Genomic DNA, 20,560 nt, shown 5'->3' with positions numbered 1-20,560 from the left:
GTCCTTGAGTGAATCTGGCTTTTTCCACTGATTTTTGTCAGAAGCCGGTTGGGAAGGCTGCAAACGGCGATCACACGACCCTGGGAGGTTGCAACTGTTGTAAATGCATGCCGTAAATATACACATTCATATGTAGAAAGTACAATACGAGTGTTCAGATTTTGATCAGTGACGGTGAGGATCCTACAACAGTTATACCTTTGAACTGCCACTAAACAAATCATTGTGAGTGGAGGACTATTTCTATAGCAGGGCTTTTCAACCAGTGGTACGGGTACCACCTGTGGTACATTGGCACCTGGCAGGTGGTACGTGACCATCCTAGAAAAGTGGTAGCGGGGGAGGGGAATGAGCTGAACTGGTGGCAGCACCGCACAAGCCTGAGCGAGAGACGGCTGGAGCTGCAGGGCTGTCAGGGCTCAGCGGAAGCACCAGGATCAGTGCCGCTTTCCAGCTGACCGGCGCTTCTTCGGGACTGTCAGGGCTCAGTGGAAGCACCAGGATCAGCACCAGGCTCCAGCTGGAGCTCGGCGCTGATCCTGGTGCTTCTGCTGAGCCCTGAAGAAGCACCAATCAGCTGGAAAGCAGCACTGATCCTGGCGCTTCTGCTGAGCCAGAAGAAGCGCCGATCAGCTGGAATGTTGCAGCATCTCCAGGGTCTTGTGATTTACATTCAGATGCTTGGCAACTGATTCATATTTATGACGGTCACAGTGTCCCAAGGTCATATGAAGTGATGAAAACCTGCTGCAACCACCCAGCAGACGGGGGGAATAAAAACCAAACACTCCCCACCCGACCCCCGCTGCCAATCCTCAACAGAAATGCTCACAACAATGAAAACCTCTGACAGGAGGAAGAGTGCCGCCGGGCAGGCAGGCAGGTGTCTTGCTCGGCTGTGGCTTGGGGGGCACTTTTTTCAGTGCCATTGTAACTTCGAACAGTCACTAAGCGAACTGTTGTAAGTCAAGGACTACCTGTACTTTATCACTTTTTTCCTTTTTTTTTTTTGGGTCATCAAATTTTTGACACCTTGCTAGGTGACTTGATTTAAACTCGGATGTTGCCATATCCTAAAAGTGGTACAATGCGTGAAAAGGTTGAAAAGCCCTGCTCTGTAGCACCATCTCCTGGACAAATGCATTCAGGTGGTTCTCGACTTACAACTTAGTGGACTGTGTGAAGTTACAATGGCACTGAAAAAGGTGACATGATCGTTTTTCACACTTACGACAGTTGCAGCATTCCCATAGTCACGTGATCAAAATTCAGGTGCTGGGAAACTGGCATGTATTTATGATGAATGCAGGGTCTTGGGGTCATGTGATCCCCTTTTGCGACCTCCTGACAAGTGAAATCAATGGGGAAGCCCAGGTTCACTTCACAACCACATTACGAACAACAACTGCAGTGTTTCACTTCACGACTGTCGCAAGAAAGGCCATCAGATCGGGGCAAAACTCACTGTCTCGCTTAGCAATGGAAATTTTGAGCTCAATTGTAGTCGTAGGTCCGAGGACTACCTCAACAAGCAGCCCCCAACTTACGATCTCAACTGAGCCCAAAGTTTATGTTGCTAACGTGAGAAATTTGTGAAGTGAATTCTGCCCCATTTTTACGACTTTTCTTGCCACGCTGGTTAAGTGAACCCCTGCAGTTGTTAAATTAGTAACACAGTCATTAAGGAAATCTGGCTTTGACTTTGCTTGTCAGATCGCAAAAGGAGATCACATGACCCTGGGACACTGTAACCGTCACAAATGTGAGTCAGTTGCCCAAGCACCTGTATTTTGACCACGTGGCCTTGGGGATGCTGCAATGGTCATAAGTGTTAAAAATGATCATAGGTCAGTGCTGTTGTAACTTTGAAGAGTGACTAAGCGAAGTGTTGTTGAGGACTACTTGTATATAAGAAGGCTGAAGTTGTTGCTACCAAGGAATGGCGTTTCTGATGCACAGGCCAAAAGAACGACTCCTGGATACCTTCAAACTCTACTCAGCCACATAGGGAATATGAACTCCTTAGCAGTTTCTAGAAACAGGTATTTTCCTTACCACGGCTTCAAAATCTTGTTTTGCTTCCTGGGTGTGCCCTTGTTTGAGAAGGATGTTGCCTCGCTGAAGCCGGGCCTGTGGAAGTGGAGAAAATCAGATCCTTCACACAGCCAACTAACTTCCCCAAATTAGAACACGGCCTGTTTTTTGTTTTTGTTTTAAATACCAGGTCAACACCTTGGAACCAGAATAAACACATTTTCCCTTAAGAAACCGTTGCAGCTTAATGTCAGCTTGGACAAGAGGAAAAAAGGGTGACGGTGAGAACAACTTACCGCCAGGAAGTCTGGCTTGAGTTCAATTGCTTTCGAGAGATCCGGCAACGCTGATTTAAACTTGCCCATAGCCAGGTAAATGGTGGCTCGTTTGTAATAGGTAAGGTAATTTTTCGGATCAATTTCTGGGGGAGGAAAAGAAATCAGCCACAGTGTCAATGTCAACTGCTACCCTGGGCTTGCTGGTGCTTCGTTACCATGCAGTGACAGTCTGCCATGGACTCTGGGGAAGGCGGGTGGGAGGAGGAATGCTTGGGGGAAAGCGAAAGTAGCTGCTATATCTCCAGGAGATGCTGCTTCAAAGTCACCTGGCTGGGAGAAGAAGCAACTGCATACCAACCGAAGTTTGAAGTGACCATTCTGAAAAACATCTTAGTTGAAACTTGATTGGTCATGGGGGTTGGGGTCAGCGACAGGAAGCAGTTAAAGGAGGGAAAAGTTGAACTTAGGGATTTTGCTGTGTGATTCTCAGTTCTGGCTATGCACGACTACAAGGCACTTGACTTCTAATAAAACTATATTTTTCTCAATAAATGGAGCCAAGGATCATTTCTGTTTAGAGGTTTAAGGGTGGGCAGTCACTCTCAGCCATTATATATCTAATAGGAAGACAGGCTAACAGGTAACCTTGCTAGCATTCTAAACTAACCAACCTGTAGCTCTGTCTTCATTTGTGACGTGCAACACACACAAAAAAACCCCTAGCACAGAAACACATAATGCAGTCCCTCACTGAGTGCGCCTACCTGAGAATGCAAAATCCTCCCCTTGATTCATCTTGCAAAAGACACAATGCAGAAATGGCTACATCTTACTGCAGCAGGAACCACCAGGGGTGGCTCAAGCAGTCTTGAACCGAACCTCATCAGAAGATCCTGTGGTCATTGTGTTGCTATTTGGCTTTCTCTACTGCATTATTGTGAAGTTTAAGAAAGGGGGTGGAGAAGGAAATTGCACCCTGTGATAAAGGAAGGGCGGATTAAACATCTGAATAAAAAGATTGAGAGCAGCTACTGAAGGAAAGGAATCTTGCTATTTATCTAATAATAGTTCACCAAATTTGTGGAAGGGGAAAACAATTTGCTTTGAAGGAAGCACTATGTAGGGGTTTTTTTTCTGCCAGAGACACGGCTTGATTTAAAAAAAAACATTTTCCCCTTTCGGACAGTTTGTATTTCACATCAGAAGATTTTAAAAGTGCTTGAAGTTAAAATAATATTTTTTTAAAAAATAAATAGATCCAGGTCCTGGCAGCAGGGTCAACTTTTTAGCTTTTTGCTTTTTTCCTATTAAGCCTGACTGCAACACTGTGAAAACATACTGATCCTATTACGTAGCAGATCTGCCTGTTTCGTAGTTATTAATGGTCAATAAGAGATCATCCTTCTTTGCTGAAAAACAAGATAGACATGTTCCAGTTCAGTTCATCTAATTCTCCTTTTTTCAAACTGCCTGGGCTGATTCCTGTGTCTTTAAATAACTCCTACTAAGAGATCTGTCAGTTCCTTTTCACAGCCTCTACCCCAGAGAAATTGGACAGTGCCCCAGTGTTAATACAACTGAATCAGCCAATGCTGCTCTTTTTCAATAGGCAGCTGGCGTCTTAAACTGGTATTCCAAAGCTGGTACTCACCCACTGCCGAATGATAGTGTGAGAGGGCTTCGGCCAGCTGCCCAGCAGCCAGTAGCTTCCGACCCATTTCTAGATGGTTGTCAATCTCAGCTTGTCCGGCAGCCAACAAACCTGGAAGAGATGAAGTCATTCAGAAAATCAAGAGCTAGGAAGCATTTCTCAATGATGGCAATTTTAAGATGTCTGGACTTCAACATCTTTGCCAACAGCATGCTGCCTGGGGAATTCTGGGAGTTGAAGTCCACACACCTCAAAATGGCTGAGAAACACTTACCTAGTTCCTTGATATATTCTTAGAAAGCTGGTGATACAAAAAATTCTTTTGCGAACACCAAAGATGTCACCTCGCTAATTTCCTTCCTTCCTTCCTTCCTTCCTTCCTTCCTTCCTTCCTTCCTTCCTCCCTCCCTCCCTCCCTCCCTCCCTCCCTCTCTGAGGAATCCCTTTCTCTTGAAAGTCACTCTGGGTGCCTCATCCTTAGTAGAAACCAATTATGAAAATACAAGAATAAAACCAGCCATATTAGGGACAAAAGTAGGCTTAACATATATATATATAGCATTATTGTGTTGAGTTTGTACACTGTCCTGTCTCGGTAATCTGTGGAAAGAGACTGGCTTAATGAACCTTGGTGAGGTCGGGGCCATATGGATTTCGGAGGGATGCTAGTAAAAGGGTGAAAAAGCACTTTCTTTGGGGGTTTGTAGATTGCTGCTCTTTCATGAGAACCACAAGAGCTCCTTTCCTTTGACTAGTCAGTGCTGAGCAAGATTTGAAAGACTGCAGTTAGGAAATAATACTCAAATGTGCTCAAATCCTGAAAACTATCTATTGTAATGTGAACACACTTTTTCATGCTATTTGTTCCATAGAGGTTCTCCTGCATTTGCTCTTAGACCCTTTCTGCCTTTCTGTTTAGAAGAAGAATGCAAATGACCAGCTCTTTCCATTCCCCACCATTCAGTCAGAGCTGAAGAAGCTTCTTGGATTGTCCTAGTGGACAATCACTTAAATATGAGCCAGCACTGTGCTGCGGCTGCCAAAAAAGCCAACAAAGTGCTGGGCTGCATTAACAGAGGGATAGAATCAAGATCACGTGGAGCGTTAATACCACTTTATAATGCCTTGATAAGGCCAAACTTGGAATACTGCATCCAGTTTTGGTCACCACGATGTAAAAAAGATGCTGAGACTCTAGAAAGAGTACAGAGAAGAGCAACAAAGATGATTAGGGGACTGGAGGCTAAAACATATAAGGAACGGTTGCTGGAATTGGGTATGTCTAGTTTAACGAAGAGAAGGACGAGGGGGGGACATGATGGCAGTGTTCCAATATCTCAGGGGCTGCCCCAAAGAAGAGGGAGTCAAGCTATTCTCCAAAGCGCCAGAAGGCAGGACAAGAAGCAACGGATGGAAACTAATCAAGGAGAGAAGCAACCTGGAACTAAGGAGAAACTTCTTGATAATTAGAACAATTAACCAATGGAACAACCTGCCTCCAGAAGCGGTGAATGCTCCAACACTGGAAGTTTTTAAGAAGAGACTGGACAGCCATTTGTCCGAAATGGTGTAGGGTTTCCTGCCTGAGCAGGGGGCTGGACTAGATGACCTCCAAGGTCCCTTCCAACTTTACTACTACTAACTACTACTACTACTACTACTACTATTATTATCTTCAAAGAAAAACAAGAAAGTCCAGTTGCCTCTTGAAAAAGCATCCAACTATGACTTGGATGACTGAGAATCTCCATAGACTTTTTGTTTAGAAGTCCACTGAAACTTTAGATCAAGTTTCTAAAGTTTCTAATTTGAACCGTTCTATTTAACTTGACTAAATTAGCTGTATAGTTATAAAATCTTTACTGTTTTTTATTGTAAAGTGCTTATCTGCTTGGTATCTCCCTACCAAGGATATTCTCTGCTTATAGACCAGGTTTTGATGGGTCTAAATTGCAACTTTGTACAGTCCAGTTTAGTGAACATTTCTTTCTCTCCTATTCTGGGTTTTTAAATATGACCACAGGTAGTCCTCAACTTAAGACCGTATTTCTTTTGCTAAGCAAGACATTCGTTAAGTGAGTTCTGCCCCATTTTATGACCTTTCTTGCCATAGTTTTTAAGTGAATCACTGGAGTTGTTAAGTTAGTAAGACTGTTTTTAAGTGAATCTGGCTTCCCCATTGACTTTACTTGTCTCAAGGTTACAAAAGATGATCACGTGACCTCGGGACACTACAACTGTCATAAATATGAGTCATTTGCCAACCGTACTGAATTCTGCTCACTTGACCATGGGGATGCTGCAATGGTCATAAGTGTGAAAAATGGTCATAAGTCACTTTTTTTAGTGCCATTGTTAACTTTGAATGGTCACTAAATAAACTGTTGTAAGTTAAGGACTATCTGTTTAAGGATAATCGTTATATAGAGCAAATGGGTTCACAGAGGTCAGTCCCACGGGACAGACAGGAGATCACTAAGGACTAGGAACCTGCTAAGGTTTAAAGGGAAGAAACCAAGAGCATTGGGGAAGAAGAAGCGGAGCCAGCCAATCACGTTGCCCAGAGGGGGAGGTCCTCTCGAGGAATGACTGGGCGGAGCTTGCCAAGCAAGATTTGGAGCAAAAAGATTGACAGGAAACGACTGTGGCAACAAGGGGCGGGGCAAGTGGAAGCGCGGTTGCTAAGGTCAAAAAGGAAATGGAGGTGGGCTCCGGTTGCTATGGTTACCTGGCAACTGTAGATCCAACAAGACGCACAGCAACGAAGCGGCCCACAGCAGCCTCTTCTCACAGTTGCCCGGACCGAGCCCGGGACCCTCCGCGCTTCGCCCAAGCAGCCCCAGGCTGCGCCACACCGGCTGCTGCCCGGACTCCATGTCCCAGCTCCGGAACCCGCTCTTAGTTCCGCATCCGTTTTCAGGTCGCTGACAGTTCTTTCCGGCACGCTGCTCGTCTCTCTATCGTTCGAATGTGAAGATATGGCCGTTCTAGGATGACCATTCGCTCTCGTCGCAACCAACCGCCGTCCAAGGAAAGAGGGGAGGATGGGAATGGAAGAGCGGAGCCTGCTTAGCCAATCACCGCACTCCTCTTGGAGAGCCCTAGAACTTCACTGGCCAATCAGAGCTAGAGCAGGCGCGGCGGAAAATCGGAAGACGGTGCTTCTTCGCGGGGGAAAAATTTGCAGAATTCGAAATGAGGTGAGATTTTCAATCACGTGGTGCAAAAAATTTAAAAAAGTGGGATTCCTGGATGTGGTCGGTGGGGACATATTTGCAAGGGCTTTTGCAAACTGGAAGAAGGAAAATTACCATATACATTATTTTAATTAACAGCCAGTAATAATATTTTAAAGGTGCCTAATTATTTCCAGCAGAAGCAGAGGAACGAGGAAAAGCACTTGACGAAGAATGTAGTTCCTGAGCCTGTGCAGAGCGCCTCTCCCGTCCTCTCAAGACTCTTCCATTGAAAGCCAGGCATGTAATCAAAAACTGAGCAGGAGCCAAGATAGATCATTCTTAATCTTGTGCAGTGTTAAAAAAATACTAATAATAAGACGGTTTTTTTAAGCTCTTTTAAGGTTGGCATTTCCTGTTTCCCCCTTTTTTTAACAATATAAATTAAAAACCTTGTTCTTGGAGTTAAATGAGCCAAGGGTTGGAAGACCGTTGTGTCACTACTGGAATGAGGGTTCTGTGCTTTTCGAGTTGTGAAACCTTTTGGAATGAGTGGGGAAAAAATGGGTTCACAGTGCATGACTAACCCTCCTGCAACTCTTCAAAAGAGCTCCATCTTTTTCCTGGGATCATATGGCAGCTCTTGGGAGTTGCCTCCTGATCTTGAGGGGGGGGGGAGTCATGGTTGCTTAAAATTTAAAAATGTAAATTCAGTCTCACGGTGAGCCAGATGGCAAATAAATTTAACAACTAATAATTTTAAAAATTTAAAATGGTGGCTGCATTTATATCCATCCACACATCCTGGAACCAAATCTGAAGTTTGGTTCAATTCTAACGTCTGTTGTGAGCTGTGGTCAAAGCTTGCCTTATTTCTTTAAAACTGGCATAATGTTTAGAATGTTCTTTTAACATTTTGGGAAAGAAGGAAACGATGGGAAGGAAGGTGAACAATATAACTAATGCTTTAACAATCATTCTGCATTTAATCTTGAATCATCTCTTTTGTTCCCAGAGAATGTAATAAGGATGGAGCCGGATTCCAAGCGACGGAAGACAGTGGAGCCCAACGGTGCCTCCTCTTGGGAAGTGCAGCCTGTTCTTTCAGAGCAGGAATCACAGGGCATCAGGCTCATGCCGGTCTATGCCGCCCCTGTCCTGGATAAGAAAGAGACCTGTCGCCTGGTCAAAGAGATCTCTGCTGTCTATCCGTTGAGTGACTATCCTCATTTGAAACGTATCCGGGCCTGTCTCTCTGCAGGCAGCTCCCACCCGCTGGAGATGATCTTATGCCTTGCAGGCCTCAACGGAGAGCAGGCCGGCTTGCGGTCTCTCGCTGAACTCTTTCCCAGTGGCCAAGTAGACTTCTGTGGTTTGGGGAAACCTTTCTTGGTTCACGTGCCGGCCTGTGCGCCCTTGACTCGTCCCCAGTATGAGGAAGCTGTGTCGCACTGGCCTGTCTCCTTCCACGAAAACAAGCGGATCAGCCAAGCTTTGAAGGGCTGTCTTTTCTCCCCCCTGGAAAGGAATCGCATGCAGAGTTACATGGAATTGGCCATCCAAGCAGCCCAGCAAGGAACGAGGCAGGGTATGGAGCCCATAGGAGCTGCTGTGGTCGACCCGGCCACTGGCCGAGTTCTGGCTGTTGGTCACGACTGTAGAGAGGGCTCCAACCCACTTCTCCATGCTGCCATGGTCTGCATTGACTTGGTGGCTCACAGCCACGGAGGGGGAGCTTACAGCTTCAAAGATTATCCTGCTTGCACTTTTCTTTGTGCGGACAACACTGCCCAACCGCCTCCTTCTCTTGAGGATGGCCTTCCGTACATTTGCACCGGGTACGACATATACTTAACTCGGGAACCGTGCCTGATGTGTGCCATGGCGCTGGTGCACTCCCGCATCCAGCGGGTCTTCTATGGAGCGCCATCCCCTCAGGGGGCCCTGGGCACAACACACCACATCCACAGCCGGAAGGACCTCAATCACCGCTATGAAGTCTTCCGAGGCATTCTGGAAGATCAGTGCAAATGTTTGTCGCGGCTTTACGATCACAAGGAATCAGCGTGAGAGAGACTTTCTAGTGGGAATGTCTACGGAGCTTCTAAGTCATCCAGGTCATGGTTCTCCCCAAAGGTGCTTTTTCACAAGGCAACTGGATTTTCTTGTTTCTCTTTGAAGACGTTTTGCTTCTCATCCAAGAAGCTTCTTCAGCTCTGTCTAGTGCAGGGGTAGGCAACCTTGGCTCTTTTATGACTCGTGGATTTCAACTCCCAGAATTCCTGAGCCAGCCATGCTGAGGGAAAAGGGAGAGGTTTCCATGCTGAGCCATGCTGGCTCAGGAATTCTGGGAGTTGAAGTCCACGAGTCATAAAAGAGTCAGGGCTGCCTACGCCTGGTCTAGTGGGAAGCTTCTTACTTTTGATGCTTCTGGCGTTGGTGTATTGTATGTTTTTGAAAAACAATCTCGGAAGGATGGCTTTGTGTTTGTGGCGATTACAGGGAATCTTTGACTTACAACCATTTCTTTAGTGATGGTTCAAAGTTACAACGGCACTGAAAGAAGTGACTTATGACCGTTTCAGCATCCCCCATGGTCCCGTGATCAAAATTCGGATGCTTGCCAACAGGTTCATATTTATGACGGTTTCAGTGTCTTGGGGTCATGTGATCCCCTTTTGCGACCTTCAGACAAGCAAAGTCAATGGGAAAGCCAGATTCGCTTAACAGCCGTGTTACTAACAACTGCAGGGATTCCCTTAACAACTGGGGCAAGCAAGGTCATAAAATGGGGCAAAACTCACTTATAAACTACTTTGCTTAGCAAACGAAATGTTGGACTCAATTGTGATTGAGGACTACCTGTAAAACATCGGACCTTGAGATCAACAGGTGAGCGAGCCAAAATATAGGTCACCATAATGTAGGGTGGACATAAGCAAAAGCCAGTTATAGTTATAAGGCACCAAGTTAGAAACTGGGAGGCTGTGAGTTCTAGTCCCGTCTTGTCTGTGAAAGCCAGTAGGGTAACTTTGGGCCAGTCCCTCTCTCTCAGCCCAACCTACCTCATAGGGTTGTTGCTCTGGGGAAAACAGGAGGAGGAAGGATTTGTTCGCCGGCTTGAGTTATTTGTAAAAATTATAAAGGTGGGATGCAAATAAATAAATAAACATGGTCATAGCAATGCTAAAATAGGACGAGATGTCGGAATGCCCTGAATGTATGGTAGAATGGATATTGTTTTTATTTTGCTTTCGATGTGCAACAAATTGTGACTTTGGTAACACTAAATTTAAATTGTAAGTAAAAGTTTTTTTATTCTTGACTGTTAATTTTTCATTAGTACACATATAAAAAAATGACGTTACATTTTTTTCATTGCCCTATTTCTGGTGAGCTGGAACCAATTACCCTATTTTCCCTAAAAATATCACTTTGAATGGGACAAATTCAAGCATTTGTGAGATTCATTAACCACACCACTCAAGACCTACCTGTATGTTATTGCTGCCCTATGCAGGTGCCTGCTTGCTTTTAATTCAACAATGACAATGACATGGGATGACTCTGTTGGGATTGTATAAGCAACAGAGCTGGTGTTTTCCACTTTTCCCAGGACAATCTCCCCAATGAGGCAGTATAGCAGGAGTTGTAGAGCTAATTATTTTGCTTTCTACTTTTATTGCATAAAAATAGAACGAAATAATGTTTAACATCTGTCCTGATGACACTCACACTTTATGAAGGGGGGGGGGGATGGCCTGTATGTGCCTGAACAGCATCCTGCTTGTTCAAAAAATTCATAAAATGTGGATCTATCCACTCGTATTAGCCAAGCTGCTGTGACTGGATATATATCAGACTACTGTATAGGTCTGTGGTGGCGAACCTATGGCACGCATGCCACAGATGGCACGCAGAGCCCTCTCTGTGGGCACGTGCGCCCTCGCCCCAGTCCTAGGCCTTCAGCTGGGTTTTATAAAACCTTTTCACTTTAAGCCTCCGCCGCTGTGTGCAAAAAAAAAAAAGGTTCAATTAGTCAATCAATCAATTTCAATTTCTGGGGGGAAAAAAAGATCTCGCAAAGTTGGAATTGATTGAACTTTTTAGTCCCACCCAGTCTGCCATTACCACCGTAGCCCCGCCCATCTAATGGGCCACACCTGCCCTCGGCCACACCCACCCAATGGGCCATGCCCACCCGGCACCCGACAATACATAAGTGGGTTTTGGGTTGCAGTTTGGGCACTCGGTCTCTAAAAGGTTCGCCACTACTGCTATAGGTAATCCTCGACTTACAACCATTCATTTAGTGACTGTTCAAAATTATAACAGCACTAAAAAAAGTGATTTATGACCAGTTTTCACAACGTATGACCATTGCAGCACATGATCAAAATTTGGACGCTTAGCAAGTGGCTCATCTTTATGACGGCTGCAGTGTCATGAGGTCACGTGACCTTCTTACAAGCAGAGTTAATGGGAAAGCCAGATTCACTTCACAACCATGTTACCGAATTAACAACTGCAGTGAATCACTTAATATCTATGGCAGGAAAGAAAGGTCGTAAAATGGGGCAAAACTCAGTAAACTGTCTTGATTAGCAATGAAAATGTTGGGCTCTGGTGGTCCTAAGTGAAGGGCTGCTTGCACTTACAATCCAGATTTGACGTTCTGATAGTCGTGCCCCACCCCCGCTGATGTCATGTGATTACAGTTTTGGTGCTCGGCAATTGGCCCAATTTTATGGCTGTTGGCAGTGATCTGTGGTCACGTGACAGTGATGTACAATGTGTTTTGCTGGAAACTGTTTATCACTTCTGGTTTCTGGCAAAAAGTCATCCATTGCCGACAATGGATTCGCTTTACAACCACTGCATTTGTTTAATAACCGTCACAGAAAAGGTTGTGAAATCAGGCATTGTCACTTGATTAATTCCAGGCTCAGTTGCATTCATAAGTCAAGAAGTATCTGTATTCTGAAAAAATGTATCTTGAGTCTTACATGTTGGAGGATGGATGGAAAGCAAACATTGTGTCATCTAGCCGTCCTTTTGGGGTACCCGCTGATACTGTAGTGACCTTTGACTGATTAATTCTGAAAGTATTTGGAGAGACATTTCATGCCAACAAGCAATTAGTGAACACCAGCGTTGAATCCATATTCACATATTTCTTCTGTATTCTTAAAATGATCTGAGCTGCTGGATTTTAAAAGGCTATATACGAACCCTTTGTAAGAAAATAAATAAAATTATAAAGCAAAAAAGCAAATATTGCAACCAATTATTTAAAAAATAAAAGAAGAAACAATTAGGGCAGCCCATGAAATGATAGGGAAGTCCAAGAAAAGGGAGGGAAACAGATAAATCTAATTGGCTGACACCAGGGCAGAATGACCTTCTCACCATTAAGTAAATATTTAACTGAAGTATTTCATATTTATCTTAATATGAATAATAACCAAAATATTTTAATATGTGGGAGCCGAAGTCCAAGTATCTTAAAAGTTGCTGTGTTCAAGAGACAATGTGTTTTATATGCCCCTCCTTGAGTAGTTCTTGACTTACAACCGTTTATTTAGTGACTGTTCGAAGTTAAAAAGGGACTAATGACCATTTTTCACACTTACGTCCATTACAGCATCTCCATAGTCACGTGATCAAAATCTGGACACTTGGCAACAGGCTCATATTTATGACGGTTGCAGTGTCCGCCGTGGTCAGGTTATCCCCTTTTGCAAAGTCAGTGGGGAAGCAGATTCACTTAACAACTGTGGCAAGAAAGGTCGTAAAGTGGGGCAAAATTCAGGTAGCAACTGTCTCACTTAGCAACAGAAATGTTGGGCTCAATTGTGGTCGTACGTTGAGGACTACCTATAGTGGGTATCTCCTCTGCCTCTTTAATTTCGTTCAGGGTCTTTGTCAGGGATTGGAATAATTAGATTAGAGTAGAATAACAAGAGTTGGAAGGGACTGTGGAGGTCTTCTAGTCCAGGCCCCTGCTCAGGCAGGAAACCTTATATACCATTTCAGACAAGTGGTTCTTAAAAACTTCCAGTATTGGAGCCTTCACAACTTCTAGAGGCAAGTCGTTCCACTGGTTAATTGTTCTCACTGTCAGGAAATTTCTTCTTAAGTTCTAGGTTGCTTCTCTCCTTGATGAGTTTCCATCCATTGCTTCTTGTCCTGCCTTCAGGTGCTTTGCAGAATAGCTTGACTCCCTCTTCTTTGGGGCAGCCCCTGAGATATTGGAAGACTGCTATCATTTCACCCTTAGTCCTTCTCTTCATTAAACTAGACATACCCAATTCCAGCAACCGTTCTTTATATGTTTTAGCCTCCAGTCCCCTAATCATCTTTGCTGCTCTTCTCTGCACTCTTTCTAGTGTCTCAACATCTTTTTTTACATCATGGTGACCAAAACCGGATGCAGTATTCCCAAGTGTGGCCGTCCTCCTCAAAGTCTTTATAACCGGGATCTCCAAACTCTGCAATTTTGAAGACCTGTAGACTTCAACTTCCAAACTGCTGGCTGGAGAATTCTGGGAATTGAAGCCCACAAGTCTTAAAAGTTGTCAACTTTGGAGACCCCCCCCCTCTTTTATAACATTAACACAGCAAACAAAATATAATATAAATATATTGGGAAGCAGAGACTTGACGTTAAGGTAGATAAGAAAAGCCGTTTTTTTCGTACAAAGCAGAGTGGCGCAGCGGAAGCGTGCTGGGCCCATAACCCAGAGGTCGATGGATCGAAACCATCCTCTGCTAAAATTGTGTTTTCTTTCCTTTTTCTCTTCTCGAAACGTTGAATTACAAGCTGTGGCGACCTTTGGAATATACACTTTTTAAAAAACTTTGTAACTTGGCTATTTCCCGCCAGGAGAAAAAAAAATAAATCTTGGCTGGATTGCAGAAAATACAGGCAATGAACGCTTTAGATTAGATGCAAACACGCGTTTTATTGCTATTTAACGAAAAAAACCACAAGGATCGCCTCTCCCCTTGCTTTGCGTGGGTGCGATTCGGGGCTCTGAGACGAGGGACTAGGGGTGGAGGAGGATGGGAGCTGTAGTGCGAGGCTTCTGGGTTGCCAATGGAGAAAGGAGAAATCTGGCGCAGCCTTGCGCCTTGGCTGCATGATTAAAGAAAAAAAATGTGGGTATCTTTTAATAAAATGCACCATGCGTTCGGGATTTCAAAGTCTTCGCTGTAGAGGCTGGAAAAGCTAACCAAAATAAAGGCACAAGACAACATTTATTGGGGAAAGGGAGGGGAAAAAAAAAATTTGCCGCCCGAACAGGGACTTGAACCCTGGACCCTCAGATTAAAAGTCTGATGCTCTACCGACTGAGCTATCCGGGCTCTTGACGGAGGTGGTTTACTGGACTCCTGTAGTGTCACTCAAACTCCCGATGCATTTTCCTGCTTTGTTTTTTTTAAAGGGACAGAAGGGAATATTCCATAGGGATTTTTCAATTGTCTGATGTCGATTTTGACCGGGAATCCAAATGATTCGTAAGATGCGCAACGGGGAAAAGAGAAAATACATTAAACAACACCGAAGTCAAGGCTGCAAAAACAACCAGGCAGAGGAAGAATCGTGAATCAGAATACAGCTGGAAGGGACCTTGGAGGTCTTCTAGTCCAGCCCCCTGCTCAAGCAGGAGATCCTACCTATACCGTTTCAGACAAGTGACTGTCCAGTCTCTTCTTAAAAACCTCCAGTGATGAAGCACCCACAACTTCTGAAGGCAATCTGTTCCATTGGTTGATGTGGAAAACGATTTTCTCTTGCAGCAATAAAAGATGTCTCTGAGTTTCAGTATTGAGATAAAAGGCAAAGCTTTTAGTTTCTACTTTAAATTCTTGCTCATTTTAAGGATCGATTTTAACTGGGTTTATTTCATTGGTAGTTTACATTTAAAAAAAATAGCTTTGCGTTGCCCTTGGTGTTCAGATAAACCAAAGAGCATTAATTTGACAATGAATACAATTTAATTGGAAAAAAAATACTAAAGGCTTCCTATGCAGGCTGGTGTTTTAAATTGTGCTGCAGCAAGAAGAATAAAAATTTAATTAGGATTATAATTCGACTCGATTGGATTCACTAAGAGGCTAAACCAGCTTCATTCATAGGTGGCCGGTTAGCTCAGTTGGTTAGAGCGTGGTGCTAATAACGCCAAGGTCGCGGGTTCGATCCCCGTACGGGCCAAGGATTGTTTTTATTATTATTATTATTATTATTATTATTATTATTATTATTATTATTATTATTATTATTATTATTATTATTATTATTGTTGTTGTTGTTGTTGTTGTTGTTATTGTTGTTATTGTTACTGTTACTGTTACTGTTACTGTTACTGTTGTTATTTGTTGTTGTTGTTTGTTATTTGTTGTTGTTGTTGTTGTTATTATTATTATTATTATTATTATTATTATTATTATTATTATTATTATTATTATTATTATTATTATTATTATTATTATTATTATTATTATTATATTTTCAGACGCTGAAAAACTATTTTAAACAACGCCTTGTGATTCGCTATTTTCCCCGGAAAAACTTTCGCAAATCGAAATTTTATGCAATTCTTCCCATGTTAGTTGAAAATGTCATGAAAAAGTGCAACACAATGCAATACAATGCAAAGGAAAAATTTAATGCAACGCAATGCAATAAATAGTGTGATGAAAGGCAATAAAAATGCAAACGTGTAGCTATAGTCTCTTAACCATGCTCGTGTTGGAAATTATGCTGTAGATCAGAAAAAAAAACAAGGGGAAAAAGCCAATTGAAAATTGGTTATAAAAGGTGGCTTTTTAAACTAAAAGTTCCAAAAGTTTAAAACTGGTGTTTTAGCGCAGTAGGCAGCGCGACGGTTTTCTTGGTCTGAAAGTCTTGAGTTCGAGTCTCAGAAAAGGACTTTCCCTAGAAAAGTAAAAATAATTCCCCCCCCCGCTTTCTTGCACAAAACTTTATTAAAGCACTAAACTACTTTACATATACGTGTCACCTTTCTGTGCATTGTGCTAAAACTCAAGGAGTAAAGGAAGCCGAAAGCAGAGCCTTTTTTTAAACTGATCACTGCTGAGAGTTTCAGTCTAAGCAAGAAATCTCGACCCCCGGTGTGATAAATGCCCCTTTAGTGGACATCATTACACACCATCAGTTGAATCACCCCAGCAATCCCATTGATTCCCCCCATCCGGTCATTAATTTATAATACCCACTGCCACTATAAATGAATAACATGATAGCAAACAACCCGTTAATTTACCACCAATAAATTCAGAAGGAATACCACTAGAAAAAATTGAAAGGATCACGCTTGAAGTAAAGACAAGGATAGAAAAAGCCCGAACAGCATTCTTCAAAATGAAAAAGGTCTTCTGCAGTCACGACATAAGCCTAAGACTAAAAATCAGGCTTGTCAGATGCTATATTTTTTCTATCCTGCTCTATGGAGGAGAGAGTTGGTCTCTGACAGAAGGCCACCTGAAGAAACTAGAAGCATCTGAAATGTGGATTTACAGGCGACTGTTACGTATAAGCTGGGTTGACAAGATCGGAAATGAGGAGGTGATAAGCCGCCTGGGAAAGCCAAAGGAAATAATCAAAACAATTAAAAAACGAAAATTAGAATATTTTGGACATGTGATGCGACACCCAGAAAAATACGGCATACTCCATTTAATCTTCCAGGGAAAGATTGAAGGCAAACGAGGTCCAGGCAGAAGAAGAACATCGTGGCTTCAAAATCTAAGGGATTGGTTTGGACAAAATTCAACAGCACTTTTTTGTGCGGCTGCTGATAAAAACAGGATCGCCAACATGATCGCCAATGTCCAATAACGGATATTGGACAAGAAGAAGAAGAAGTGTTCTAATATTTGAGGCGCTGTCACAGAGAGGAGGGGATCAACCTATTTTCCAAAGCACCCGAAGGCCAGACAAGGCATAACGGATGGAAACTGATCAAGGAGAGATTCAACCTAGAAATAAGGAGAATTTTTCTGGCAGTCAGAACAATCAACCAGAGGAACAGATTGCTTTCAGAAATTGTGGGAGCTTCATCACTGGAAGCTTTCAAGAAGAGACTGGACTGCCATCTGTCAGAAATGGTGTAGGATCTCCTGCTTGGGTGGGGGGTTGGACTAGATGACCTATAACAGTGGTTCTCAACCTTTTTAATGCCGCAACCCCAACTGGTCGTAAGTCGAGGACTAAACCGGTCGTAAGTCGAGGACTAAACCGGTCGTAAGTCGAGGACTATCCCTGCCTGGGAGCGCTGCACATGCGTGGTTCCGCCCCCTGCGCCGGCCGAGGCGTAGCTGGCAAGCGGCAGAGACGGAGCAGGCCGACCACCAGCTGGCCCAGCCCAAGGGAGGTAAGGCACCTGCCGGAAAAGGGAAAAAAAATGGCGGACAAAAAAAATGGACAAAAAAAATGGCGGACAGCCTTGCTTGGCGACCCCCGTGAAATGGTCGATCGACCCCAAATGGGGTCCCGACCCACAGGTTGAGAACCACTGACCTATAAGGTCCCTTCCAACTCTGTTATTCTATTCTATTTGAAGATAATCGCTATATTATTCCATAGGAGTTGCCACTTTCTGAGATCCACATCTAAACGGGTGCTTCTCAACCTTGGCATTTTAAAGCCCTGTGGACTTCAACTCCCAGAATTCCCTGGGCAGCTGATGGAAGAACATCTGTAAAACTGTGGGCTGCATCAAAGAAGCTGGTTTAATTCAATTTACGCGTAAGTCATTTTTCCATGGGGCATCGTCCACACGTGTGAAAACTACAGCTCCTCTCATAACTTTTGTTAAATTTATTTGCTGCTCATCTTGCTGTGGGGGCTACTTAAAGCAGCTTACAACAGTAAACTGGGAAAAAATGATAAAAATGTGAATAGTAAAGCAGTGAAACAAAAATAAACAATGAAAGTGCAACAGTATGTACTGAAACATGGGGTGGGGCAGAAAATGCAGGGGGCAGGCGGGGAGGGGGGGCAGGGAATTAATCCAATAGCGACATTTCTTTAAACCAGCTAGAAAGTTAAGTTATCTCCTTACTGTAGCTTATATATTCAGCTGGCTCAGAAAGTTTTCAAGCTGGGTTGAAGTCAACTTCAAAACACAATAAAGGAGAATAATCAGACCACACCTGGAATGTTGCATCCAGTTTTGGTCACCACTTTACAAAAAAAGATGTTGAGACTTTGGAAAAAGTGCAAAGAAGAGTAACTAAGATGAGTAACTAAGCCTGGAGACTAAAGATGAGTAACTAAAGATGAGTAACTAAGATGAGTAACTAAGCCTGGAGACTAAAACATATGAAGAACGGTTGCAGGAACTGGGTATGGCCAGACTAGAGAAAAGAAGGATCAGGGGAGGGGGGGAGGGACATGATAGCAGTATTCCAGTATTTGAGGGGCTGCCACAAAGAAGAGGGGGTCAACTTATTTTCCAAAGCATTTGAAGGCAGGACAAGAAGCAGAGGATGGAAACTAATCAAGGAGAGAAGCAATCTGGAATTAAGGAGAAACTTCCTAACAGTGAGGACAATTAACCAGTGATCAACTTGCCTTCAGAAGTTGTGGGTGCTTCATCGCTGAAGGTTTTTAAGAATAGCAGTCATTTGTCTGAAATGGTATAGGATCTCCTGCTTGAGCAGGGGGCTGGACTAGAAGACCTCCAAGGTCCCTTCCAGCTCTTTTCTGATTCTAATATTTGTAACTCAGGGTTGAAATGAGAGGTCCCCAGTACTCTTGAGCCTGGTGGTTTTCTTGCAGATGTTTCCTTACCCAAACTACTAACATCAATACTAGCATGGATATTACTTAGTTTGGGTCATGAAACGTCTGCAAGAAAACCACCAGACTTGAGACCACCGGGTCCCCCTCACTTCAAAACACATCATGGTTAATATGATCTAATGTCCCAAAGGTGCTTTTTCAAAAGACAACTCGACTTTTTCTTTGAAGACGACGTTTGTCTTATCCAAGTAACTTCAGTTCTTGGATAAGCTGTGAAATATCAAGGAGAAACAAAGTCCAGCTATCTTTAGAAAATGCACCTTTGGGATAACTACAACCAGGATGACTGAGAAACTCCATAGACAATGTTGCCTAATGTCTATGGAGATTCTCAATCATCCAGGTCATGGTTGTGCCGAAGGTGCTTTTTTTTTTCAGGAGGCAACTGGACTTTGTTTCTCCTTGATGTTTCCCTTCTGATCCCAAAAACTTATCAAAAGAACTGAAGCCACTTGGATGAGAAACAAAACGTCTGCACTTGGAATACTGCATCCAGTTTTGGTCACCACGATGTAAAAACGATGTTGAGACTCTAGAAAGAGTACAGAGAAGAGCAACAAAGATGATTAGGGGACTGGAGGCTAAAGCATATAAGGAACGGCTGCTGGAATTGGGTATGTCTAGTTTAACGAAGAGAAGGACGAGGGGAGACATGATAGCAGTGTTCCAATATCTCAAGGGCTGCCACAAAGAAGAGGGAATCAAGCTATTCTCCAAGGCGCCTGAAGGCAGGACAAGAAGCAGAGGATGGAAACTAATCAAGGAGAGAAGCAACCTAGAACTAAGAAGAAATTTCCTGACAGTGAGAACAATTAACCAGTGGAACAACCTGCCTCCAGAAGCTGTGAATGCTCCAATGCTGGAAGTTTTTAAGAAGAGACTGGACAGCCATTTGTCCTAAATGGTATAGGGTTTCCTGTCTGAGCAGGGGGTTGGACTCGATGACCTCCCTTCCAACCTATTACTATTATTATTAACAAAAGTCCAGTTGCCTCCTGAAAAAGCACCTTTGGGACAATGTTGTTTCTCTGTGTCATATATATGGGTGTATGCATAAGTCTGTATTTACTTGACATATTTATGTAGTGTATATTAGAGGTGGTGACCCTTTTGTGAGCTGTATGCAACAAAATTTCATTTTAATCCTTTGCCTATTCATGTACGTTCAAAGTGACAATAAAGTCATTCTATTCCAACGTTGCCTAACGAAGATGACCACCCTCCTTTTTAAGATTCAGAGGACAAGGTCTATTCTTTTAAGGACTAGAGTTGCCAGTGGTTTGTTATCAGAGTTAACAGCGGCTCTTCTTTTGCCTAAGTGGGTGGCTCTTAAAAGAGCCTTTTGATGCTCGCAGCGGGATTCCCGCGCGTTTTGTATTGAAAAGAAGCTTTACTTGGAGCTGGTGTACTTGGTGACGGCCTTGGTGCCCTCGGAGACGGCGTGCTTGGCCAGCTCTCCCGGCAGGAGGAGGCGGACGGCCGTCTGGATCTCGCGGGAGGTGATGGTGGAGCGCTTGTTGTAGTGGGCCAGGCGGGAGGCCTCGGCCGCGATGCGCTCGAAGATGTCGTTGACGAAGGAGTTCATGAT

At 43.6% G+C, this 20,560-nt stretch overlaps 3 protein-coding genes and 3 non-coding genes across 6 annotated transcripts in view; 3 read left to right on the top strand and 3 right to left on the bottom strand.

The window, feature by feature from the left end:
- Positions 1-6,844, bottom strand: part of LOC107291315 (dnaJ homolog subfamily C member 3-like) — a 25,970-nt gene extending 19,126 nt beyond the window's left edge. Inside the window, exons 1-4 of the mRNA XM_015820307.1 lie at positions 6,692-6,844; positions 3,964-4,074; positions 2,331-2,455; positions 2,056-2,130 (exon numbers count right to left, since the gene is read on the bottom strand). Of these exons, the coding sequence (XP_015675793.1) occupies positions 2,056-2,130; positions 2,331-2,455; positions 3,964-4,074; positions 6,692-6,839 (459 nt within the window). The 5' untranslated portion in view covers positions 6,840-6,844. The remainder of the gene's footprint in view (positions 1-2,055; positions 2,131-2,330; positions 2,456-3,963; positions 4,075-6,691) is intronic.
- Positions 6,845-8,168: 1,324 nt separating this feature from the next.
- On the top strand, positions 8,169-9,209 carry ADAT3 (adenosine deaminase tRNA specific 3). Its single transcript, XM_015820306.1, has one exon. The coding sequence runs from the start codon at positions 8,169-8,171 to the stop codon at positions 9,207-9,209; it is 1,041 nt and encodes a 346-aa protein (XP_015675792.1).
- Positions 9,210-13,841: 4,632 nt separating this feature from the next.
- TRNAM-CAU lies at positions 13,842-13,913 on the top strand. Its single transcript has one exon. It is a non-coding gene; the product is annotated as a tRNA-Met (tRNA).
- A 521-nt stretch (positions 13,914-14,434) lies between these two features.
- On the bottom strand, positions 14,435-14,507 carry TRNAK-UUU. Its single transcript has one exon. It is a non-coding gene; the product is annotated as a tRNA-Lys (tRNA).
- A 776-nt stretch (positions 14,508-15,283) lies between these two features.
- TRNAI-AAU lies at positions 15,284-15,357 on the top strand. The gene has a single exon. It is a non-coding gene; the product is annotated as a tRNA-Ile (tRNA).
- Positions 15,358-20,362: 5,005 nt separating this feature from the next.
- Positions 20,363-20,560, bottom strand: part of LOC107291313 (histone H2B-like) — a 6,350-nt gene continuing 6,152 nt past the window's right edge. Inside the window, exon 3 of the mRNA XM_015820305.1 lies at positions 20,363-20,560. This exon is cut by the window's right edge and continues 1 nt beyond it. Within this exon, the coding sequence (XP_015675791.1) occupies positions 20,363-20,560 (198 nt within the window).

The sequence above is a fragment of the Protobothrops mucrosquamatus genome, unplaced genomic scaffold (assembly GCF_001527695.2).
Source record: "Protobothrops mucrosquamatus isolate PMUCROS unplaced genomic scaffold, P.Mucros_1.0 scaffold1116, whole genome shotgun sequence".
Lineage (NCBI taxonomy): Eukaryota > Metazoa > Chordata > Lepidosauria > Squamata > Viperidae > Protobothrops > Protobothrops mucrosquamatus.
This window is presented reverse-complemented; position numbering and strand designations above follow the sequence as displayed.